This window comes from Piliocolobus tephrosceles, chromosome 4 (assembly GCF_002776525.5).
Source record: "Piliocolobus tephrosceles isolate RC106 chromosome 4, ASM277652v3, whole genome shotgun sequence".
Taxonomy (NCBI): Eukaryota; Metazoa; Chordata; class Mammalia; order Primates; family Cercopithecidae; genus Piliocolobus; species Piliocolobus tephrosceles.
The window spans coordinates 165,175,366-165,201,802 of record NC_045437.1 but is presented as its reverse complement, the minus strand read 5'-3'; the positions used below and the strand labels follow the sequence as shown (position 1 = coordinate 165,201,802).

The following is a 26,437-nucleotide window of genomic DNA, read 5'->3' as shown; positions in this document are numbered from 1 at the left end:
TGTGGTGCGAAGTGAGAGTTCCCCACAGAAGTTCACTAGTTACTTAGTTTTCCTTTTCCTTTTAACTGGACTCCTTTTTCCCTTGTTTTAAAACAAGTACACTATAGTAACCTCAGAGTTACAGCAACCACGCCATTTTGTTTTAATTCGGTTTTTCTCATGGTTTAGCTACAGGTCTTTTCTCAAACACAGTTTGTCCAATAGTAGTCATAAGTGAAATACCAAGAACTCTTGATGATTCTGCAACAATACATTTTTAAAATCTAAGTGGATAGATGTTAGATTACTGCAGCCAAAAGGATAAAGAAGAATTTTTAAACAAAATATTGCAGATGCTTCTTGATTTATACAATTATGTCCTTTCAGAGGGTCTTAATGAACACAATATTTTGTATGAAATATAAATGCACTTTTTGCTTCGTTGTCATGGGCATTACAAAGGCAAATAACTTGTCACATGCTTTTGCAGTCATGTACTGTCAACTCCAGATACTCTTCACTATTCATGTATCCAAAAAAGAAGTTCATATGTAATAGAAGTAAGGTTTTGGCTGCCTTCAAATGATTTTAATGTTTTCATTTTGGGCTCTAATCAATCTTATTATGCCTACCAACTGGCCTGGCACTCTTGCTACACTTTTGTCGCTTTTCATTAATGATCAGAATGAAATAAACGGGGGAATGACACAAAACACTGAACCATAGCAAGTTGTACTGCCAGAATTCACAGAGCGAAAGAACAACACAAAATTAGGCTCCCTGACAATCCCCTAATATTCCTCTGTAAACACCAGACTATTCTTTCTACTTTCCAAAATACACAATTTACCCCAAGGAACGCATGAAGTTACAGTTGCATACATGCTGGTAGAGTATCTGCATCTCCTTTGGGTAAAGTGTAGTGTAAAACCTGACTCTCCTGATCAGGTATAGTCAGGGTAGAGTCAAATCTAGAGTAAAAATAGTAATAAGTAATAATAATAATAAAATAATAAAACAACAGCAACTTATCAACAGAGCCCAGGGGATCTGACTTAGCTGCCAGCCTGATTCTCCAGAGGATGAACTCAGCACGCGGCCAGCCCACCTGATCCTGAAACCGTGAGGTGGGTATATGTGGTTAGAACAACTAGTTCCCTCCCAAGCCATCACTAGAGCCACAGAACTCTGTGCTTTTAATTCTCCTTTGGACTCTGCCTTGATTTCTATGCGATTCATAGATTCCCCCATACTTCATTTTCCTCACTGTGAGAAAATAAAGATGGTGATGCTAAATCATAGCCTCAAATACTTAACAGTCACACTCAACATATGATGTGCTTTGTTGAAATTCCATACTTGGAAATGTGCTACTTGCAAGAAACTGCAAGCTAAGGAGGACTGGTATGGCTGATGATATTTATTTTAAGAAGACTTTTAATTCAAATGCCAAATATAAAGTGAGATTTCCTAGAGGGTGTATACTTTAGGGATTCTCTAGTAACTGACTGGGAAATTTAAGGTAATACTCCCCTTCTGAATCATTGAAGATTAATGTGCAACCAATATAATTTTAAGTAGCTCACTCTATTCTGCTTCTTTGAAAACTGACCCTCCATTTCCTTAATTCCATTAGATTATCTGTCCCTGTGAATGTGATAATGCCCTTCGGTCACCCTATCAGGCAGGAGTCTATGGAAGACAGACATGAGTTCAACATGGCACTACTGCTTTGCAATGAAGATTGTCCTGGTTCCTGGTCTATGGCCTCCTAATGTGTCTGCCCTTGAGTATTCAAAGACTTTTTGAACTGAAAGTGACTCTCACACACTTGCTTACTGCAGCCAGCTTTAAGAGTGAGCCAAGCCAATGGCCCAGTCCCAGTTGTGGTTCTTCTGTGCTTCTGGTACCCACCCGCACATGATTGTCCGGACAATAAATAATTTTATATGTGTACTGTGTGCACTGTCTGGAACTGGCTGGCTTTTCATATGCTGAAAAGTGACTAGGTCTTCTTATGAAGCTGAGGAAAGCAGTGGAAAGCAGCTTTTGCAGGTTCTCTTTAAACAAGTTGGCCTCTGCTGCTGCTCAAGTGAAATAACACACATTAAATGTTCTTAGTCAGCTCTGTCAACTTGAGTTACTTCAAAAGTTGTCTGTCAACGTGGATATGAGGAAGACATCTACAAGACAATATACAAACTGTGCAAATGTACAGGTAAGTCCTCGAAGAGCTGGCAGGATCAAAACTGCCCACTGAGCCAGGAGAATACAAGGCATTGACTCTCTGAGGCACAGGAAGTGGTGGGCCATTTTTTTTCCTTCTTATGAAATATATAGTTGGAAACTACAGTTGGGGTGTTTTTGTAAAAATATTTGGTGAATATCAAATTTTAAAAACATTTCACTCAATAACCCGAATTAAGTTTCCACATTTCAGTCAAAACCTCAAACGGACAAGCAAATGTTTGTTTATTTCTCTCATAGCGTATTTTTTAAATAGTTGGTTATATTCATACACACATAAACAGACTCAAAACTAGGAAAAGACTAACCATATTAGGTAAAACTAGAAATTCAGAAAGAAGGCACTTCCCACAGTCATTTTCTTTGGATGGTCTGTACCTCACTTTTTCCAGAAGAAGAATGGGCCTAATTATGGGAATCGTCTCCGTAAATGAGAAAATGCTAACTAGATGGTGTTGACAGAGCAACAGAAGGTTCTCTAGGCAAAAGTGTTTAATTGTTCAGACACACCAAATGTGTCTTGTGTCACATAAAGGAAACAGCCACATTTCCAACATCCAAGGTTGGAAATACTGTGAAGGGGTCTTAAATATATACATTGAGTCTGAAGACTTAATTATGAAATGAATATATATGGTTATAATGTGTATGTATATAATAAATGCTCAATTTACTATTCAATTCCAAGAAATTATCAGATGAGCAGTAAGCATCCTGCCTGCCTCACAGCACTTTTTTACCTTCCTGGGTCTCCTGACTGGGTTATGTCAGACTTTGCTAGATACCCTGCAATTGTGCCCACGAGCTGAATTCCCCCTACTTTTTTTGTTGAGGACAGCTTTTGAAAACCTGTGATATGTCTTCTCTCATATTACAGCTTATTTTTCTTTTGCCAGGAAAATACCAGCCAAAATTATTTGAGATCAGAAAGGCCCCAGAAGGGCATATAGGAATGCTTTTGTAGATACTACTTTTGAAAACTACCTTGATGGGTTCTTCCTCCCGCTGCAGTTATACACAGAAGAAGCCAAGGGAAAAAGAGACTACGAGAGGAAATGAAAGTAGCAGGGGGCAGGACAGCACATGGGCATGCCAGGGAAAACTGCACACTGCATGCCTCAAGTGACAAATTATATATTATAAACAAATCATGAGACGCAGAAGGTTTTCTAGAAAATCCTGTCCTTCATCCTTCTTTATTCTGAAAAAGCAGAATCCAGAAGAAAAATGTTTGCAGAGACAGCAACACAAGTAAATTAGATTCCTTCCAGTTCAGAATGGATGCTTGACAGACTAATTTTCTCCCTTGAGTGTTTGAATTCTTCATATTTAAAAGTCTCTTTTAACTTCCTTCACTTGGGAGAGAAAGAGCTGTAAAAGTCATTCTAGACACAAGCTGAAGTTAAATCCAAACCTTTCTGACATCCAGAGCAAAGCCCTCCACTGAAGCAGAGCCCAGTCGTGTAGTCTCTTGGGAGCGTTTGCACTCTTGCAGATTCCTCTTGCTGAACAATTTTGAGCTTTACTGTAAGGAGAAAGTCTCATTCCCTTTCTATGTAGGGTAGGACCCTGGGTAGGAACGTTGAGAGCTATACATTTGACTTACAACTTCATCCCTTTGTCATCAAAATGTCAGCAAGTCTAAAGTTGGAAAGGATAACTGAGGTGGGCACTCTCATCCAGGAAATATAAACTGGTACAACTCTTAGGGGAAGTGGTTAGGCAATATGTGTTTCTACTACATTAGAAATGTTTGTATACTTCAACTCAGCAATTCAGCTTCCTGAAAACTGATCCCAGCATAAAAATTCCAAATTCACAAAACAAAACAAAGAAACTTCATACACAAAGACATACTATGTAATGCTATTTATATTTATCTAAGAAGTTGAAAGCAATGTAAATATCCATTCTTAATGGAATTTAAATTAAATTAAGCTTTGGTGTGTCCATACCACGGAATATTTGATATTTTAGAAAATGCTTCCTAGAAAGTGTTTTCCTAACACCAGAAATGCTTGTGTTTTAACGTTAAGATTAAAAGAAGGCAACATTTAAAAGTATATCTACCTAGAACTACTAAAAAATTATAGCAAGGTTGCAGGATGTAAGGTTAATATACAAAAGTCAATCAATTTTCCATACACCAATAATGAGTAAGTAGAATTTGAAATTAAAAATACAATAATATTTATATTAGCAATGAAAAAGATGAAATACTTAGGTAGTATAAATATAAAAGGAATATATGTAAGATCTATATGAGAAAAACTAAAGACCAGGCATACTGGGTCATGCCCATAATCCTGTGCTTTGCGAGGCCAAAGTGGGAGGATCACTTATGCCCAAGAGTTAAAGGTTACAGCGATATGCTTGTGATATGCTTGATATGATTGTACTACTGCACTCCAGCTTGGGCAACTGAGCAAGGCCCTGTCTCTAAAAAAAAAAAAAAATTTTTTTAATTAGCCAGGTGTGGCGGTGCACACCTGTAGTCCCAACTACTCAGGAGGCTGAGACGAGAGTATGGCTTCAGTCAAAAAGTTCAAGGCTGCAATGTGCTATGACCACACCACTGCAATCCAGTGTGAGTGACAGAGTAAGACCCTGTCCCCCCCACCCCCCGCCCAAAAAAAAAGAGAGAGAGGAAGCTATTCTCCAAAGCATTCAAAGACCTTTCCAAATTCAATAATAAGAAAACAACTCTAAGAAAAATGGGCCAAAAACCTTAATAGTCAGCTCATCAAAAAAGATATACAGATGGCTGATAAGTACCTGCAAAGAGGCTCCACATCATAAACCGTCAAGAAAATTCACATTAAAACAATGAGATACCACTACGCAGCCATTAGAATGGTCAAAATCCACAACACTGACAACACCAAATGAACTCTCATTCATTTCTGGTGAGAATGCCAAGCAGTATTGCCACTTTTCCAGAAAACAGTCTGGCAGGTTCTTACAAAACTAAACACACTCTTACCAGATGATCCTGCAATTGCACTCCCTGGTATTTACCCAAAGCAGTTAAAAACTTTATGTCTACACAAAAACCTACAAATGGATGTTTACAGCAGCTTTATTAATAATTGCCAACCTTGGAAGTTACCAAGATGTCCTTCAGGAGTGAATGGACAAATAAACCATGATACATCCAAACTCAATGAAATAATATTCAGCACTCACAAGCAATGAGTTATCAAGCCACAAAAAGACATGGAAGAAACTTAAATGCACATTGCTAAGTAAAAGAAGCCAATCTGAAAAAGGCTACAGACAGTATGATTCCAACAATATGACATCTTTAGAAACAGCAAAACAATGGAGACAATTGAAAGATCAGTAGTTGCCCGGGATGGGGGAAGGAGAGATGAATAAGTAGAGCACAGAAGATTTTTAGGGCAGTGCAAATACTCTGCATGAAACTACATAGTGAATACAGCTTATTATCTATTTGTCTAAACTCACTGATTGCATCACACCATGGGCAAACCCTAACATAAACTACAAGCTTTGGGTGATGGTGTGTCAATTAGATTCATCAATTGTAACACATGTACCACTCTGGTGGAGAATGTTGATAATGGAGAGGCTATGCATGTGTAGGGGCAAGGGATATATGGGAAATTTTTGTACCTTCTTCTCGATTTTTTTGTGAACCTAAAACTGCTCTTACAAAACAGCCTTTTAAAAAAGTGTATCCAGGTCGGACACAGTGGTTCATGCCTGTAATCCCAGCACTTTGGGAGGCCAAGGCAGGAAGATCGCTTGAACCCAGGAGTTCAAGACCAGCCTGGGCAACATGGTGAGACCCCACCTCTACAAAAACACAAACAAAAAAAACCTTATCCACTGAACGATCTCAACTAAAGACACTAAGACAAAGGCCAACAAAAGCAAAAATAGACAAGTGGGACTACATGTAACTAAAGAGATTCCGCACAGTAAACAACAGAGTGAAAAGGAAAAAGAATGGAAAAATATTTATAAACTCTGTTTCTGACAAAAGGTTAATATCCAAAACAGGGACTCCTTCAAAGCAACAGCAAACACACACACACACACACACACACAATAACTCAATGAAAAAAATGTGCAGAAATTTTTTACACAATTTTTCATTGGGTTATTTGTTATTTGCTATAATCCCAGGAACTCAAGAGGCCAAGATGGTAGGATCACTTGAGGCCAGGAGTTCAACACCAACCCGCGCAACATAGCGAGACCCTGTCTCAGCCAGGTATGGTGGCACACGTCTGTCGGCCCATCCCAGCTACGTGGGAGACTGAGGCAGAAGGATCACTTGAGCCCAGGAGTTTGAGGCTGCACTACAGGCTGGGTGACATAGCAAGACCCTGTCTCTTTTATTAAAAAAAAAAAAAAAAAAAAAGAAAGAAGGTGAGGGCTGGGGGACACTTGAATAGACTTTTCCCCAGAGGAGACACACAAATGGCCAAGTATGTGTGAAGATGCTCACAGTGCTCAGCATCACTACCTACAAAGGAAGCGCAACCAAAACCATGAGACAGCACCTCGTACCTGTTAGGATAGCCATTATTTAAAAAATCAAAAGATAACCATTCCACTTCTGGGTTGTTTATCCAAATTGTTTATCACAATAGCCAACATCTGGAAGCAACCTAAGTGTCCATCAATGGGTGAATAAAGAAAATGAGGAATATACACACACTGGAATATTATTCAGCATGTCAAAAGGACATCCTGTCATATGTGACACCGTGCATGAGCCTTAAGGATATTACGTCAAGTGAAGTGAGCCAGTCACATAATTATTACACATATATGATCTATCTAAAGAAGCTGAGACAGAAGCAGAATGGAATGGTGGTTCCCAGCAACCGTGGGTGGGAAAAAGGGGAAATTGCTGCTCAAGAGGTATAAAGTTTTAGTTGTTCAAGATAATTAAGTTCTAGAGATCTGCAGTACAACACTGTACCTAGAGTTAAGAATAAAAAAAAAAAAATCAAGAAAATGAACTAACATATTTATTAAGTCATCACTAAATTGTGAGATTATAGAGTTTTTTCCCATCTACATTTTTACTTTTCTTCCCAAATCTCCTAAAATGGCATGTATTCCTTTTATAATTGAAAAATGAAAACTGTATTGAGGATATGGATGATTTGAGGGAAAAAGTATGTCAAATATTTTGTTCCTCCTTTCTTGTGCAGATTAATCTTACAATAACAAGGATGGAAGCTGAAATATAATAAAATGTAATGAGATTTTATAATGCATTTTTAAAAATCAGTGACAAAGTAGATTTCTCTATTTTCAATTGTCTAGACCAAACTTAATTTAAAAGTAACATATTCCTGACTAGAAAGCTACACTACTCAAACAGGTATCAAGACTATTTCACTTTGTTCCACGAATTTATTCAACATTCAACAAATATGTATGGCGCACTTACTCTGTGCCAGGCGCCGGGGATCCAACAGTGAACAAAACAGATGGAATTTGTGCACTTAAGAAGCTTGCAGCATAGTGGGGCTGAAAGTGATGGTTTGTATACATCAACCCAGCTGAAGCTGATTCAAATACTTCTGCCAAAATACTACAAGATGCTAGAATTATAAAGAAATTCCTATCATTCCACGTTTAAAAATAAACTCCAGTTATTACATCACATTTGACTCCCTTTCCAAAGAACACTTCGTAAAATAGACAGGAACTTTTGTGAAGGGGTAGACAGAAATCCAGAACACCCAGGAATTGTATGAAGAACAAGGACTCTGAAAGTCCAACCACAGTGTGTTCAAATTCAGACTCTCCCCCACTTGCCACGTGTGCTGCCTGGCACAGAAGAATCCCTTTTTAAGTCTCCTTTATTAAAATATAGATAATGACAGTGGGCTTATTTTGGCTTTTGTTCTGAGGATTAAAGGAAATCATGACCTGACGAGCATGCCTAGCACAATGCCTGGCACAAAGTAAGTATTCAACAAGCCAGTCCCTTCTATCATCCACAAAACATACATGTTTGCACATAAAAACAACAAAGAATCAAGGACAAGGATGTAAAAGTCAACAAAATGGGGGGATTGGAGTAAGTGGTAATGACTGTTGACGGATACAGGGTTTCCTTCAGGGTGATCAAAATGTTCTGAAATGAATTGCGGTGATGGTTGTACAACTCTGAATACACATACACACAAAAAAACATGGAATTATACTCCTGAAGTGGGTAGATTGTAAGTTATGTGAAGTATATCTCAATAAAGCTGCTGTGAGAACTTATTTTTTAAATGTCAGTGGAATACTTTAATCAAATGTCCACCTAGGATAACAAGTTGTTATTTGCAACCAATGAGACCATCTCCATTTTGTAATTAGAAAATACTTCTTCAGCTCAAAGTCACTATAATATTAAGACACTCGAGATTTTCGTACTGATTCCTGACCGGGCGCGGTGGTTCACGCCTGTAATCTCAGCACTTTGGGAGGCTGAGGCAGGCAGATCATCTGAGGTCAGGAGTTCGAGACCAGCCTGGCCAACATGGTGAAACCCCATCTCCACTAAAAAATACAAAAATTAGCCAGGCGTGGTGGCAGGCGCCTTAATCCCAGCTACCTGGGAGGCAGAGGCAGGAGAATCGTTTGAACCTGGGAGGCAGAGGTTGCAGTGAGCTGCGATAAAGCCACTGCACTCAACCCAAACCTGGGGGGAAAGAGCAAGACTTCTCTCAAAAAAAAAAAAAAAAAAAAAAGATTTTCTTACTGATTCCTTTTTACAGGAAGAAGACTAAAAATCAGAACAACACCACATATACACACAAATATTATAAGATAGCGCTTACATCTTTTACCATAAGTCCTAAGAAAAAATTAGTTTTAAAGTTTTCCATTATATATTCACATATAAGAATAAACCTGGCTACAATATCAACCAACACAAAAAAAGAGGTAACAGTGTCTTTACATAGTGAGTTTTAAACCTATTGGTTCATTACTTAGCACCTAATGTCACCATGAAAATATATACAGAAATGACACCAAAAAACAAATATTTGATCTAAAACATTAAACTGAATCCTACTCAACAACAGCTTATTTTTCACACTGACAAGAGTTAAAGTGACGGTCTATGTTGTTGCTTTCCCACAAAATACACAATCACTCATCATATCCAAATTTGGCTGCATTCCCTCATCAGGAAAGCATAAAGCAAGTAGGTCCACGAGTAAAGCAAATCCAGGAAAATGGCACAAAACCCAGGACAATTACTTCCTTTCTCTCCATTCAGTACACCTTTATTGACTGTCTATTGTATGCCTAGGTGAAGACTTGTCTTCTGTTTCTTTTACCTTCTGTATTTTCTATGGAACTGCTAACATTTCATTAATCTTTTTTTTTTTTTTTTTTTTTTTGATACAGAGTCTCACTCTGTCACCCAGGCTGGTGTGCAGTGGCACCATCTCAGCTCACTGCAAGCTCCGCCTCCCGGGTTCAAGTCATTCTCCTAAGTAGCCTCCTAAGTAGCTGGGACTACAGGCACCATCCACCATGCCCGGCTAATTTCTTTTTTTTTTTTTTTGTATTTTTAGCAGAGACAGGGTTTCACCATGTTAGCCAGGATGGCCTCGATCTTCTGACCTCATGATCCGCCCACCTTGGCCTCCCAAAGTGCTGGGATTACAGGCATGAGCCACCATGCCCGGCCCTCATTAATCTTAAAATGAAAATACCCTGATGAGTTTTGTCATTTATTACGTATCCTTAATTCTATTTTATTTTTACTAAAAATATTTTTTTCATCAATGTACTCAGAATAATCAGAGGTAACTAAGATGGTATGTAGTCCAGTAAATATACAGATTTGATTCACTATTTGGGTTGCCTTTTCCATATGAAAGTGGGTGGCACTTGTGAACTTCAGAAGTGCACTGGTACCCTGAGCTGCTCTGCTGACAATGGTGATGAACCTCAAGGAACCATCCACACTTTTTGTTTTTTTAATTACACTTTAAGTTCTAGGGTACATGTGCACAACGTGCAGGTTTGTTACATATTGTATACATGCGCCATGTTGGTGTGCTGCACGCATCAATTCGTCATTTACATTAGGTATTTCTCCTAATGCTATCCCTCCCCCTCCCCCCACCCCACAACAGGCCCGGGTGTGTGATGTTCCCCTTCCTGCGTCCAAGTGATCTCATTGTTCAATTCCCACCTATGAGTGAGAACATGCGGTGTTTGGTTTTCTGTCCTTGCGACAGTTTGCTCAGAATGATGGGAACCACCCACACTTTCACTGACAACTTCCATGGCAAGATGGCCCAGGAAGGCGAGGGGAAAGCTCACAGCCAATACAGAGTGGCACTAGCTAGTAGTTCTTCCAGCCCCTCAAAACTTCTGTAGAGTTCATGTTGAGGCTCACCACTTGGCCCTTTTTCTCATTAGCATGGTAATTAAACAACCATGCTCACCTGCCTGACTCACATGCTGGGGGCTGATTTCTCTCCATTTAGCACAGGAGTCATAAGAAGCATGCACACTAGACATCTCAAGTTCCCTATCATTGCACTGTTATAATCGCCACTGATTTGGATAGGGGTAACGAAATACAGACATCTTATTCCTCTTGGGAGTCAAAGTTGAATTGATAAAGTCACTATGAAATACCTCAGTAAAGAATATTTCACTCTGTAAAGTACTGTACCAACTCCATGCTGTTACTGAAAATACAAAGTAAGCCTGGATTAATGGTTAATCTTGCCTCAAATTAATCAGAATTTCAAAAGAAAAGTTCTATTTTCAGTCGTTAAGATTGGAAGCAAATACTGCAGAACAGGAATAACAATACCACAGATTCATTTTCCATTACATAGGATCATTTACCTTTTAAATTGATTAGCTTGAGGCTGAGTGAGATACCTCACTATAATCCCAGCACTTTGGGAGACCAAGGCGGGTGGACCGCTTGAGTCCAGGGGTTCGAGGCTAGCATGGGCAACATGGCAAAACCTCGTGTCTACAAAAGATACAAAAAAAAAAAAAAAAAAATGAGCTGGGTGTGGTGGTATGCACCTGTGGTCCCAGCTATTTGGGAGGTTGAGGTGGGAGGACCACCTGAGCCCAGGAGACCGAGGCAACAGTGAGCCATGATCACAACAACTGCACTCCAGCCTAAGCGATGAACTGAGACCCTGTCTCAAAAAAAAAACAAGAAGAATTGGCTCGAACCGCCTCCTGCATTGCACACTTAAACACTATCATCTTTATGACTTTGGAGATACAGGAGCACCCAGCCCGAAGCAGAAGAATTTAAAAACATCTCCGGTGATTTAAAAGAGAATCATTTCGGTCGGGTGGGGTGGCTCAGGCCTGTAATCCCAGCACTTTGGGAGGCCAAGGTGGGTGGATCACCGGGGGTCAGGAGTTCGAGACCAGCCTGACCAACATGGAGAAACCCCGTCTCTACTAAAAATTAAAAAATTATCGAGGCATGGTGGCGTGTGCCTGTAATCCCAGCTACTCAGGAGGCTGAGACAGGAGAATCACTTGAACCTGGCAGGTGGAGGTTGCAGTGGGCTAAGATTGTACCACTGCACTCAGCCTGGGCAACAAGAGCGAAACGCTGTCTCAAAAAAAAAAAAAGAAAAGAAAAGAAAAGAAAGAATCATTTCTTTCTCCAATTAAATACCCTGAAAACACTGATTCCCAAAGTCAATTTCCTTCCTTGAAAAATGCATCAGGTGAAGAAGGTCCTCATACAAACAAGCATTCCTCCTCTCACACCAGGTGCTGAGTCTTCTCATTAAAACAACCGTCACTATGGTAAGCTGCCCTTTGTATTTCCATTGCCCCCACCCCCGAAAAATCTGATTCTCCGAGCACAATTCTATATTTGCTACATTAACAACTTTCCTTAATACTATGGGGTTCTGAATCATCTCAAAAATAATTCAGCAGAGGCCACACAGAAATAGAAGTATTGCATCTGGCTCACTTGAGAAATCAACAGTAGGGTCCACTCTTCCCATATCAATAACTTAGGAAGAGTGGTACTTCCAGTTGTTTGTTAAGCCTCTTAAATCCTCTGTGGAGTTCATGTTGAGGAACAAAGCCAGACCCTCTTCTTCATCAGCACAGTGATTAAACAACTCTGCTCACCTGCCATAGCATCTTGATGGACACTATCTGTGAGGTAAGCAGGACGGTGTCCCTATGTCCACTTTATATCTGGGAAAGTGAAGCAATAACACATGTGTCTTCCTTACAGGGAAAAGGTCAAGGAACTTGCAGAGGGCTAAGACATAAACTCTTTGCCACAAGACAGTGGTTCTCAACCTTATTTGCACATTAGAATCACCTAGGGAGCTTTGACAAAACACCAATACCAAACCAGACCAAAATGCCAACCCAGACTAAAATGCCTGCGGTGGTGCCTGGGCATCAGTGGGTTTTAAAAGCTCCCAAGGTGATTCAAAGGCACAGCACTGAGAACCGTCTTTGGCAAGTACCAGTTTTCTTTCTCTCACTTTCTTTTCTTCATGGCTTTACTTAACCAGTAAGAAAGTGAAAGGGTCGTGAATGATAGAGTGGCAGAGCAGTAGTAAATAACAGTCATAACAATGGCGACAGACGCAGCTAAACCAAGTATGTTTTCAGGTAAGGCAAAAAAAAAAAAAAAAAAGCCAATAAGAAACATGATTCAATAAAAATCAAAAGGAAACACATTCATAAAGGCTAAAAAGCCAAGTTCAGCACATATGTATTATACATATTGCTATACACACTATGTTTTTTTCTGTTTTTTTTTTTTTTTTTTTTTTAAGAGCAAATTTTCAAACAAATGACTATACAGAGGCATGTGTCCCCCAAATGGCAGGAATAAATGCTAAGGAAATTCTTTCCAACATCTGTGAGTAATTTTGTACCATACATCATTGGTCCTATGCATTCACCTTAAAGAAAAAAGATCAGAGTAGAATTACCAAACATCCAAATGCAGTAATAGTTTTTCTCTCCTATTAGGCATGATCCGAAACCCATTAATTTTTTCCAGAGGGAACTTCACTAGTAACACTTTATTCGTGAGCACAACTTGGTTCTTAGACAACCAGTACTTCATGCACTGGCAGTAACACTAGGGGAAAGACTATGACTAAAAGAATCCTCCTCTAAACACAAGAAACAATTAAGTATTGAATGGGGATCCTCCTAGACCAGTCTTGCAATTCCCAACCATCCAAAGAAATCACAGTAATATTCAATATTCCCCAAAGAGTGCAGACATGAACTCTTAAAATTCTAGGATCTTAAAACACAGGCACATATATGACCTTCACACACACATGATCGCACGTAACAAATCAGGTTTGTGGAAAACACTATCAGTTACACAATACTCTCAAAGTAAAAATACCAGGGACAGGATTTTATTCAACTCCATCTACAGGACATTAGTCAAAGGCACCTGACAGTTTTATAAATGCTCAACTTGAAGCTCTTTGTTAGTGAAACCTCATACTACAAAACTATTGTAGCTTACTCTCCCCTCCCCTTCTCCTGGAATCCCTCTCTTTCAGCCCTGCCAAATAACTGGCTCCCAATGTGTTTGTTCTGTGTCTCTCTTTGTTTTTCCCAAAAGAAAAAAATTAATGGTCAAGTGGGTTTAATTTTTAAATTGGTACAAGAGCTTTAAACACACTGTAGTGAGAAAAATGCAAATGGAACGCTCTTGCAAATGGCTGCACATTAAACATACATCTTATGACCCAGGCCTTTACTAAGACGAGTTCTTAAATTCTTTGGAGGTCAGAAGTTTAGTTTATTCAGCAAGAATAACTCTATTAACAGCTCCAGCTCCTTCTTGTCACCACAGTAAACATCCACACATTCCAAATCCTGGAAAATGTGAGGCAGTAAAGAGAAAGCTGGAGCTGCCAACAGCCTGAAAACCTTCGAAAGCTATCAGTCCGTTGTACGAATGTACAAAGATATCCACAGAAATGGATGGGTCGGAGCACATATAAAAGCAGCTACGTTGGACTCAGGAGACCAGTTTTTCAGAGGACAGAGTGGAACTGGTGAGGCTTTATGTACATCACTATCAAATAATAATAATAATAGTAATAATATCTTACAGCTCTTTAAGCAGATGCCCAGAATTCCACATCAACTTATGTACTGCTATAGTTTTCAGACCCAGATTTTGTTCCTAAATAATCCTATCTTTGAGAAGAGGCTAAGGTTAAAAGTCAAAACTAAGCAGACTTCTAAGCAAAGTGAAAAATAACTCAAGCTTTACAGCTGTTCCAGAAAGTCTGTGGCTAATTTTACAACATCTACCACCCAGTGAGGTCACACTGCAGGAACTTAGTCCTACTCCACACTTGAATAAATAAAATCATGACAAGCAATAAACTGATGGGAGTGCTAAGTCATAGCTAAGAAATGGGAAGACAGCATTTCACCCCAATGAGTAAATTATCCAAGTACAAAAACATCTGATGTTCAAGTTTAGGGAAATTAACCCTTATACTTTCCAAATATTTTGCTGTTCCTGAAAATGTGCACCTAAACAAATTCACTGTGACCTTATTAAGGTCTTGAATCCTTTTTTATACTTTTCACACCGAAGTGTCAGTCTGAAAGCCTTATCCACCATTTCCCTTAGAGAAAATGAAAGGGAAGGCAAACTGCACAACCCAAGAGAATAACATGATAGAAGCTTGCTCCCCACATGGGACCCCTTGTACTGGAGGATGACTGAACAGACAAGCAAGATGAGACAAATTCTGACTCCTCCGACATCAGTTCCTCCCAATGTGGTTCCATGGTATTGTTTCAGATGGCTTCCCAGAATATCTGAAAAACCCAAATTAAAAGTACAAAAAGAAAGAAGAGACCCAAAACTCAAACATTTCTGAAGCCAAAAAAGTACATTTTAATCACTTCCCTCTGAGCAAACAAGAGCTGACCATAGTCATACTTTCAGATCTTTCCTCTGATTCTTTCTTGTATACTGTCTTTATTTATACTTACCAGTGCTATCTACAAATATTTTTATTTAATTATGAAACATATCCTACAAGAGTATATTTAATATAATATATAGAATTCAGAGTTCTCTAAGAACCTTTGTTTTTTACCTTGAAACAGCCTGAGCCATTTTCTACCTTTTAAGAATTATACTCAACTCTTGTCATCTGATTTTCATTTATTTTTATTTTCTTCTATCATTCCCCAGTTTGTCACTATCCTTAACTATTTTTTCTCAACTACTTCTTGCCCAGCAGTTACCCTCAATATTCCCCATTCACTCAGTCACTTTTGAGTACATTTCACCTTCTCCCTTTGAGTTTTGGCCCTCAAATTTTCCCCCTTGATTCAGAGGAATCGAATGAATAATTGTGACTCTCAGACCCTTCTTGTTACCTTCATCCTGCCCTTACCCCTCTGGCAAATGACCATGATATCAACAAACTGTCATCTCCTTTATCTTTGACCAATCTAACTGACAGGGGAAAAAAAGTTCCCCACCCCTTCATTTTTCTTTGTTCCCTGGTACACTCTGAAGCACCCTGCAGCATGCTTCTTCCTTATCCCTTCTACTCTACTCATTCCCCAACAGAGCACTGCAGCTCGTCTTGGTACTTAGTTTTCAATCATTGGTTGGCTTGTTTTGGTTGGCTTGTTAATGACACAGGCCATATGAAACACGTTGTACCTGGTGGTCATGTGCTATGAGACATGGCCAAGATTTGGATCCACTATCGGCATGGCATATGCTCTGATGTATATTCCAATCGCAATGATAGATTAATCCTGATCCGTTACCTTTGAACCTTGTTTCTCTTGTGGCTAATGGACTGCATTTGCCAAATGGCTTGCCGAGTTGAGGAACAGAAAAGGTTTTATGTCTCTGGCCAAAGAAGAGAAGTGACCGGCTTACTAGGGCTTAAGTCTTTGGCCCTGGCCTCATTACTTCTGCGCACCAGCTGGCCACAACCACATCATGACCATGATCCTCACTATGTACAAGAACCTTGGCTCAATTCAGAAAATAAATATAAGCCTCCATAACACAAAAACAACCATGTCAATACAGACACATTGGTTGGCACCCTAAGAATTAAATAAACTTGAGATCTATCTCCCTTCCTAATTTCCACAATACCTTTTAGGGGCAGAGTAAACCCTAACCCGCTTCTCACAGTCCTTCCATGTTAGCATTTAAAAGAGGAGAATCACTTTTCGAAACACCTGACTCATCCGCAATGTAAAAGCAGCCATGCACAAGAGGACAAACACAGTTCTTCCTTCCAACACAAATCCAGAGAGCGGAAAAAAACACTTTTCATTCCTCTCTGAATACCGCAAAACAAATTCTCCTCACAGGTGGACATAAATACATCATGGGGAAGAGGGCATGGGGAAATATATAAAAATAAATTGTATTTACCTTCTTCCGTTTCATGCCACACGATCCCTTCCAAATTCACACTGGTCCCAGGTTCACAGGGCCCAAGACACTCTGGCTCTGTCACTACTCCAACTTCACATGTATTGACACCCACAGAACGAGTCCGAACCAAAAGCTGTTCAACCGGTGCTGCAATATTGGATGAAGATGGGGAAAAGTAGGAGGGTAGAATCTGAGGCGTGAGACTGCTGGAAATCGGCGGTGGTGGCGCTGGCACTGTAAACAGGGGATCAACCTGAAAGACAGACAGGCTTACTGCAATAGCGCTGCATTCCGTGAATTCCTTTTAATGCAATTTGCTTATACCACTTCTAGAATATATCACCATTCCAAATTCCATTTGCAATTATAATATGTTTTGAGTGTTTTAATGGTGCCAAAATATAAAGTAGAATAGAAATGAACATTTTGTTTTTTCATGCCAAATAAGGTAAACATGAGAGCGCTAGCTCCCTGAATCATAAGCAGGCCTTCAGTGTTCTTCTAAATTCGTCATTGGACAACCGTTAGCCTCAGCAGACGTGAATGAAACATGTTTTGCAAAATTAAGGCTACTTCTCACATGTAATGAAATCTCACTTTAAAAATTATAACATTTTCCAAAGGAGAAACTCCAATAAACACTAAAAATTTAAGTATAAGAGATGAACTAAAATTGTTTTCAAAGCACTTTATAAACCATAATGAATTAAATCACTACTAAAATATATTAGCTTTGCTGAATATATAAAATATATGAACTTTACAATCTACACCGAAACATAAAAAGTGGATATTGTTAGCATGTATTAAGAATCAACTCCTGGCCGGGCGCGGTGGCTCAAGCCTGTAATCCCAGCACTTTGGGAGGCCGAGACGGGCGGATCACGAGGTCAGGAGATCGAGACCATCCTGGCTAACACGGTGAAACCCCCGTCTCAACTAAAAAATACAAAAAACTAGCCGGGCGATTTGGCGGGCGCCTGTAGTCCCAGCTACTCAGGAGGCTGAGGCAGGAGAATGGCCTAAAAACCCAGGAGGCGGAGCTTGCAGCGAGCTGAGATCCGGCCACTGCACTCCAGCCTGGGCGCGAGACTCCGTCTCAAAAAAAAAAAAAAAAAAAGAATCAACTCCTAATTAAGTGTTCTATTGCAAAGTTTGCAAAGTTTAGCAGAATTCATATCGGGGGGAGATAAATGCGTGTGCTCCACATCAACAGAACTTGAGTTTCTCCAGTGCACAAATTCTTCCGTGGTTAAACTGGTAAAGATCCTTAATGAGCTTGATTAAGGCTCAACCACCACCTCTCTAAATACAGGAAATGTAAATCGCAGCCAACTGCAAGATCTTGTGGTGCAATGACATCCCCTTTGCACCGCTATCCCCAGGAGAGCAGCAAAGGAGTTCTTCATCACAAAAAGTTTAAAAGTCTGGCCATAATGAAACCAAAGGCTATGCATGTAGTAAACAGTACATTCATTTGGCCCATTGTAACAACTGCTAGGACTGCTACAGATAGCTTTGACCCTGATTATTGGTTCTGAAAATGCCACACACAAAGCCCATTTGTACCAGGACCCCAGATTACCTATGTCTTTGTGTTGCACATAGAAACGCTCTGCATTTAAGGGATGACACCTCACATGTATTATCAGTTGGGCTAACAAATCCTGTATGTAAAAAGGACAGATCGAAGATCATTCTGGTAAAAATGTTATCTTATTCTGCTGTTCATTGATTCCCAGTTATCCACTGTAAGTTATCTTTTGTAGCCACTTGGCTACAGGCGTGATAGTATATAGCCTTTGTTGGTTTTTTTTTTTTGAAAAGAAACAAAACAAAAAGAGTGTATTTCAAGAGTCATATGAGGAAGTGTGCTCCTAGTTAAACAGCTGAAGCAGTCATCTGTGTGGGCTCCTTGTTCATATGACTGTAGGAACTATTTCTACAGTTTGCATTTCACTAAAATGATAAACTGACGTTCACTTGCCTGAGTGATCCAAGATGCAACAGAACAGCCTTTCACCCATCTGCATGTTAAAAAAACTTAATTTCCTGCTCTCAAAGCTGCCATAAAACTTCTTTTGCTCCATGCTTTTTATTGTTCTGCATTCTTGATCACAGAGCCCAGGAAAGAAAAGCATTTAACAGCCCCAAACCCCAGGTACTGTGATTTATGCTTTTGTGTAAATGTAGCTTAATGTGGATCAAAGTTCACACTGATAGTTCTTATTTTAAAACTGAGCTGACAAATGAACAAAGGGGTTCTGAGAGAGGAAATTTAACAGGGAAAAAAACAATGCTACTAGTAGTCTTTATTACAACTAAAAGACTGTGTGAGATTAGAATCACTTTCCAGAGTCAAAAATAAAGACCAAAGAAAATTGGGTTATTTTTGCATGCTTTCCAGCTTCTTAATTTATATAGCTAGTTGTAAATTGACTGCAATTCGATGTCACATGTATAAACTGAAAAGAAAAAATAGAACATTATTCTGAAAATATTCTTCACATCACCTGATCAACAGCCTACATTAATATCAAGAGAACAAATGTAGCTTGAATAGGATGCATAAGAAAATGAAATAAAATAAGAGATGAAGAGTCTTACAGGATATCAATTCTCTGATTTGGAGGTGAGAACACAACGGGGCAATGAGAGTTTTGGTGGCAAGACATACTAACACTAGGATTGGCGCCAACTCCGATGTTAACTAGCTTATGACCCTGGAGAGTCAAGCAACCTCTCGGAGGCCCATTTTCCTCAACTAGAAAACACATTCTTGGCCAGGTATAATGGCTCACATCTGTCATCCCAACACTGTGGGAGCTCCAAGCAGGAGTATCACTTGAGGCTGGGAGTTGGAGACCAGCCTGGGCAACACAGCAAGACCCCCTTTCTCTATAAAAAAGAATTTAAAAATTAGACAGGCACAGCTGGACGCAGTGGCTCACGCCTGTAATCCCAACACTTTGGGAGGGTGAGGCGGGTGGATCACAAGGTGAGCAGATCGAGACCATCCTGGCTAAGATGGTGAAACCTCGTCTCTACTAAAAATACAAAACATTGGCTGGGTGTGGTGGCGGGTGCCTGTAGTCCCAGCTACTCGGGAGGCTGAGGCAGGAGAATGGCGTGAACTCGGGAGGCAGAGCTTTCTGTGAGCTGAGATCTTGCCACTGCACTCCAGCCTGGGCGACAGGGCAAGACTCTGTCTCAAAAAAAGAAAATTAGCCCGGCATGGTGGCATAAGAATAGTCCCAGATACTCGAGAGGCTGAGGTGGGAGGATCAATTGAGCCCAAGAATTCAAGGCAGCAGTGAGCTATGATCATGCAATGGCACTACAGCCTGGGCAACAAAGCAAGTCCGTCTCTTAAAAACAACAACAAATGCATTCTTCAGTCACCTAATATTGATGACAAATCTCATCACAACAGAGTTTCTAGACTAAATCCTTATTTCAACATAACTCCACCTATAGATATATTTGCATGCAGAAACAGACACACACACACACACACACACACCTCTCCCTCTCTCTCTCATACTTATGTAATTTCCAAGTTCAAATTACTATGGAACTGGGATGCCTTAATGGGAGAAGCCAGAGTACTCTGGGCCTACTTATAAGTTAATTGTGTTTGTTTCCATTAACACAATCCAAATGTAACCATGAAAGTTCAATTGATATTTATAGCAAGAACCTTTGAGCCCAGTTCAACATGTTTTAAAATGAGAAAGACAAGGTTCAGAGTTTGACTAAATATAAACTTAATCATAAATAGTACCCCGACGTGATAATAGTCTTTAGACTATTTAAGGCTTTTAAGGCTTAAACCCGATAGTTACTATTGTTTTGAGGTTCACATCTTTGACGTGCACAAGTGAACTTCTCTGTTCGTTTTTCTACTGTAGTATCGGCTTTTCATGGTGACTCAGAACTGCCACTCCCATAGGTACCAGACCAGCACTACCAGTGAGAGGAGAAGCAAATGAGAGGAGAATCGCACCTTCCCCCCCATTCACTGTGAGATGTTGGGATTGGGGAGGAGGTGGAGCACAAAGTCTACCCATGTGGTCTACCACAGGCCCCTCTTCCTCAGAGGTAGCTAACGAGAACAGGATTTGCAGGTGGGGATTACAGCCACTCCCAGAGGTGTTTTTATTTGGCAGGTATGTTACTTTTTAAAACATTCCAATTTTTTTACCAACACTTTAAATCAATTAGGGAAGAATTTAAATTTTTCCTCTTTTGTAAAATAATAATTGAATAATGTGCTCTCCTGGGCCCACATTCCTCATGGCATCAGCTGACAGGACTGAGCTTCACTGCAGCCTTGCCACGTGACTTGCCCAACCAGAGAATGCTGGAGTTTGTGCTTCCGGCCTCTCCCTGAAACAATCACAGAATGTCGCCTAGCCCAACCTACTCAGTTGAGAGAAAACTGTGGCCCATATTTGTACAAGTGTAATAAGCTATCTCTAGTGGCAGCCCAGGTACACATAAAACGATGGCATCCCACAAGCAGAAAATTGACAGGAGTTCAACATACACTAGGAAACAGAAGAAGAGTGGAAGGGAAGTAATTCAAAGAGTGTGGCCAATTCTTTCTGCCAGGTAATGCACTCAGCAGGAGCTGCTCCCCAGAAAAGGTTTCAGTTCTCTTGTGTATCTCAGTGTCAAAGGTGAAGTCACATGTATCATATGTAAAGCAGGATTTTAAAGCATTTTCAGTAGTTATTTTTGCCTTATACAAAAGATCAACTCCACTGCACCCTGATTTCTCAGGTCACTGATCCATACACTGAACCATAATTTCTTCAGCCAATGAAGGTCATTAAGGCAGAGGATGGCCACAGTTTCCACAAGGACTCCCTGCACTAAGGAGGCAGCATACCACACCCGCAACCTCTGGTTCTGTTAGCAGACAGAATTGGGTTCAAATGCTGACCCTGTCAGTACCTGCTGTGTGGAACCCTGAGCAAGTTACCGGGCTTCTCTTCTCTAAGACTCAGTGTCTAGTTCTAAGAAATGGGAGTAATAGTAACAATTACCCCCACAAGAGTTGCAGTGAAGACTCAGTGAGATAATCCGTGCAAAGTGAATGCTCAGCATAGTGCTTAACTCAGTAAACACTGGCTTAAAAGTCCCTGGTCTGATATTACAGTTCCCTAACCCTGCACACAACCTTCCAAAGCTCCTTTTTATATCCTACTATATTTAACATAAAACTATAATCCCCTCCAAATGCATGGTTAAGTGCGGTTAAAGTATGTTAAAAATATAAGAAAGGGGGCTTAACCTTGAGAAGCTCAGCCTGGGGAAATACTGCTTCTTTCATACACTGGCATCTGGCAGCAGTCGACTGGCTTAACCCACCCCCATTTTACAATTTTATGGCAATGATGAGATCACCATGAAGGTCCGGATGAGTCCCATACTACTACAGAATCTCCTCCTCCTAATCTCTAGTTGCAGCTTTTTTTTCATGTACTGCTGCCCTAACAGTCAGCTCACCTCAACTCTTATCACACATCCACCCAATAATTACTACTTGCCGTGTGCCAGGCACCGTGCAACCTGCTAGAACAAGAGTGGCCCAAACAGACCGGGTCCTTGCCCTTGTGGACTGACTGTGTAGTGGGCAAGACTGTGCCCTAGTCAGATAATCATACAAATACAGCAAAAGTACAAGGATAATTGTAGAACTACAACCAAAGGACCTTTCATGGTGGCCTGGGAGCAAAAAGTAGGCTGTTAATGGAAGACAGGGTGGGGCAGGGATCTGTCTTCAATGGGAGTTGGAATCCCAGCTCTACTGTTAGCTACAAAACCTTAAGCAAGTAGTGTGATGGCTCTGGGGAATCACTGCCTTCATCTGTAAAACGGAAATAACCCCTGGTTCATGCGACTACTACATAAGATCATACAAATAACTTTAGCTCAGGGCCTGGTAGAAGGTAGCACTCAGTAAATAGGGGCTACTGCTATTGTCAATATTAGTATCATTATTACAAATATATCTGAGACTTGCAATCGATAGATGGTTTGGCCCTATGGGACCAAATGCTACTATTTGCTGCATTCAAAGGCAATTTCACAAGAGGCAACTGCAAATCCCTTTCTGAGGGGAGTAACACAATATAGTTCTAATCAGATACTCCTCATTTAAAAATCAGTGTGGGGGATTGTTAGTCTAATAATACTAATAACTGGAATAAAATATCAGAATAGAGAACTGGCCTGTTTCGGCAATGGTTTCTTTGTCAAAGCTCTTTTCTGTCATCTTGACAGGACACTGATGTAACCTATGAGAGCCCAAGAAGAGAGGAAAGCAGGAAAGCAGCCATCTCCACTGGAAAAAAAAAAGACCCATAAGTCTAACAGCTGGTGGTGGCAGCCTGTCAAACTGAGGAAAGTTAATGTCAAGAACAGACGCGCGGCAGTCTCTCACTGTTATTTTTGCATGATTATTCCCAGGTGTTGGTGCATGCTGAGCAGTAGCCTGGCTATTTATCACATGAGAGAGCCTAAGAGCATGGGAGGGGGGAACCGGGAGGCTGAAGGGATACAGGGAAGAAAAGGTTATTTACACAGATAGTGGCACTTAGTGTGTGTAATCAAAGGGCTGGGTTAGGGGCGGGTAATCTACAGGGAAACCCTGGCAATGTTGTCTCTGTTCACCTTCTTTCAAAAGCTTCCTGAGTGCTGATGGGCAAGGAAGGATCCAAAGCTGGAGTGCTGGTGGGGACAGCTTTTCATCACTAGGGCATTTCACTGTGTTGGTCAGTGATGCTTTCAGTACCAGGAAACCGACAGCCTGTGAGGATAGGTGGCCAGGGCAGGGCTGGAGAGTGCTCCCTCGAGCACTCCTGCTCCACCCAGACCCAACAAAGAGACATTCAGGTGGCTCTGCTGCCAGGTAGAAGGAGAAGGTGAAACCCAGGACTGCCAAGAAGCAGGCCTCCAGAAGGCAGAGAGATTTCCTCCTTTACCTGGAATCAGGTCTAAACCCTGACAGGGAAGCTTGCCACAGCTTTCTCCCATCTGTTGCCAAAAATATCCACATCTATCCTGCCATTAACCCCTCAATCCCATGATCGCCAACAACCAGAGGGGGAATGGTGTTTTATTTTGCTCAGAGCCAATATTTTTATAGTCTATAAGAATGCTGGGGCCGGGCGCGGTGGCTCAAGCCTGTAATCCCAGCACTTTGGGAGGCCGAGACGGGCAGATCACGAGGTCAGGAGATCGAGACCATCCTGGCTAATACGGTGAAACCCCATCTCTACTAAAAAATACAAAAAACTAGCCGGGCGAGGTGGCGGGCGCCTGTAGTCCCAGCTACCCAGCTACTCTGGAGGCTAAGGCAGGAGAATGGCGTAAACCCAGGAGGCGGAGCATGCAGTGCGCTGAGATCCGGCCACTGCACTCCAGCCTGGGCGACAGAGCGAGACTCCGTCTCAAAAAAAAAAAAAAAGAATGCTGGGGCACGATTACTTCATGCTCACTTTTTCTCCATATCCTGGTATTGGGCTGTTTTATGAGATTGCTCATAGTCACCTCTTCATTTAAAAAGCATCAGAAAGAGACTCCACTACCATATAGGGGAAATCACAGCTCTTTAGAGGTGACCACTGCTGCAGTCTCTTACTTTGCATTTTAACCACCCTTTTTCTGCCTGACGTCACTGCTGCATTAGCAAAGCAGGGGAAGCTTAAAAAACCGTTTCCTTAAATTAGGCACTGATCTTCTCTCCAAAACAAATCATCAAGGCTGAATTTCCATCCCTAAAGGACAAACCTGTAACAACTGAATTTTGGTCACTTCTAATTCTGCCTTTCGTAAATGCGATGGAGACAACTCTTCCTTTTTCAGAACCATGATCAAAGCCATTGATGCTTTGCAGCTTGCTGAGAAAACAACATGCGCAAATTCTCACAGAGGGTCTAAGGTACCAGGCTTTTTCTATCTCCTTTAATTCTCACAACATTCCTATTTTATAGAAGCAGAAACTGAAGATCTCAGAGGATGGGCAACTTTATCCAAGGAGCTGAAATTCAAGACCAAAGCTCTCTGATCTTAAAGTCCATGGGCTTTCTCATAAAAATAGTAACATCAGCAGCTACTTTTTAACACATACAACATAGAGGGATTATAACTGTCTTACCACATATAGTGTAGGAGGGATTATACTGTGCATTCTCTCTTTTGATCTTTACAAAATTGTTAAGGGAAGTATTTTACAGATGAGGAAAAGGAAACGTGGGAAAAGTTAAGTAACTTAAAAGGTCACTCAGGGTCGGTGGCTGAGCCAGAATTTGGCCCCACATTGGTCTAACATCAAACGCAAACCCTTCTAAATGTAAAACAGAAGATGAGATGGAAAGAAACCTTTCTCCATGGGTAATTTCTGACCCTTTTCTGTATGTTGGAAGCAATATACCTGAATCACCCTTTATTACCCATAGTTCAGAATAGTGAATCTCAGGCTTGCAAGCAAACACTACAATCCCTTCAGAAACCTCACTTTAAAACCTTACTGAAACCAAAGCTCAGCTTTTGTTTTAAATCGTCCAATTCTAAAATTACCACTATGCACAGACTGGGAATTACACTGCCATTTCCACTTTCTCATTACCAGGTATGAAGACCAACCCTGCCCTCAAGTGCTGTTCAGGCTTAGCAGCTGATCTGGTAGGACTTGGCCTGGGGCTAGACCAGCGCTCTGGCCCCAAGGCCATTGGGGCCAAGACGGATGCTTCCACCTCCAGCCTGAACCCCAACCATGCCAAAATTCCAGAATGCCAAAAATCCGAGGTCGGGTGCAGTGGCTCAAGCCTGTAATCCCAGCACTTTGGGAGGCCGAGGTGGGTGGGTCACCTGAGGTCAGGAGTTTAAGACCAGCCTGACCAACATGGAAAAACCCAGTCTCTACTAAAAATACAAAAATTAGCTAGACGTAGTAGTGGCACCTGTAATCCCAGCTATTCAGGAGGCTGAGGCGGGAGAATTGCTTGATCCCAGGAGTCGGAGGTTGCGGTGAGCCAAGACTGCACCATTTCACTCCAACCTGGGCGACAGAGTGAGACTCCATCTCAAAAAAAAAAAAAAAACAAAAAAACTCTAGGGTCTGCATGGCACCACTTTGGGATGGAGAGGAAAGGGGGTCACTGACTGTTCATGTCTGACTGCCAGAAGGGTCCCTATATGCAGGTCTCAAAGCAAGAGAATGTACACATACACAGCTACATGTGTAAAATATGCTTTAAACAGCAGGGACTATTTATAACTCAATTCTCTAGTCATGACAGTTTTCAAAGCAAAACAGAAGGTACTGAGTATGTAAAGATGGAATATAATTAAACCACTCTACTCAATGTCTTAAATTTCTTTTGTTATGAAGCCAAATTAAATTCCTCCCTCAAAGACCTTGAACTGTGTAGCGTTCTTTAGCAAAGTGATATTGGTGGAGGGGGAGCAGACACAGGGACTCTTTTCTACCACACCACATCATTTGTCACATACTTAGCCTCAGTTGTGTTCTTTGAAAACCTGTCCTACTGCTGAGCCACAGATACTTAATCTGTTTCAAAAGTGCCGCTGACATCTTTCACTACTCACAGAGCTGTGTGTGCTTTAAATAGTAGCAGTAAATGATCAGTGTTTTCATATCTTGTTCATAAGAGTTCTCTGATTTCCTCTCATCCTATTTCCAAAGACACTTAAAGCACAAAAATAAGCCACAAAGAAAGGAGACCATCGTAAAGGTACTAA

At 40.8% G+C, this 26,437-nt stretch overlaps 1 protein-coding gene across 1 annotated transcript in view; it reads right to left on the bottom strand.

The window, feature by feature from the left end:
* ZNF608 (zinc finger protein 608) overlaps positions 1-26,437 on the bottom strand; it is a 112,122-nt gene that overhangs the window by 48,582 nt on the left and 37,103 nt on the right. The window contains exon 3 of the mRNA XM_023197112.2: positions 16,661-16,916. Coding sequence (XP_023052880.1) covers positions 16,661-16,916 — 256 coding nt within the window. The remainder of the gene's footprint in view (positions 1-16,660; positions 16,917-26,437) is intronic.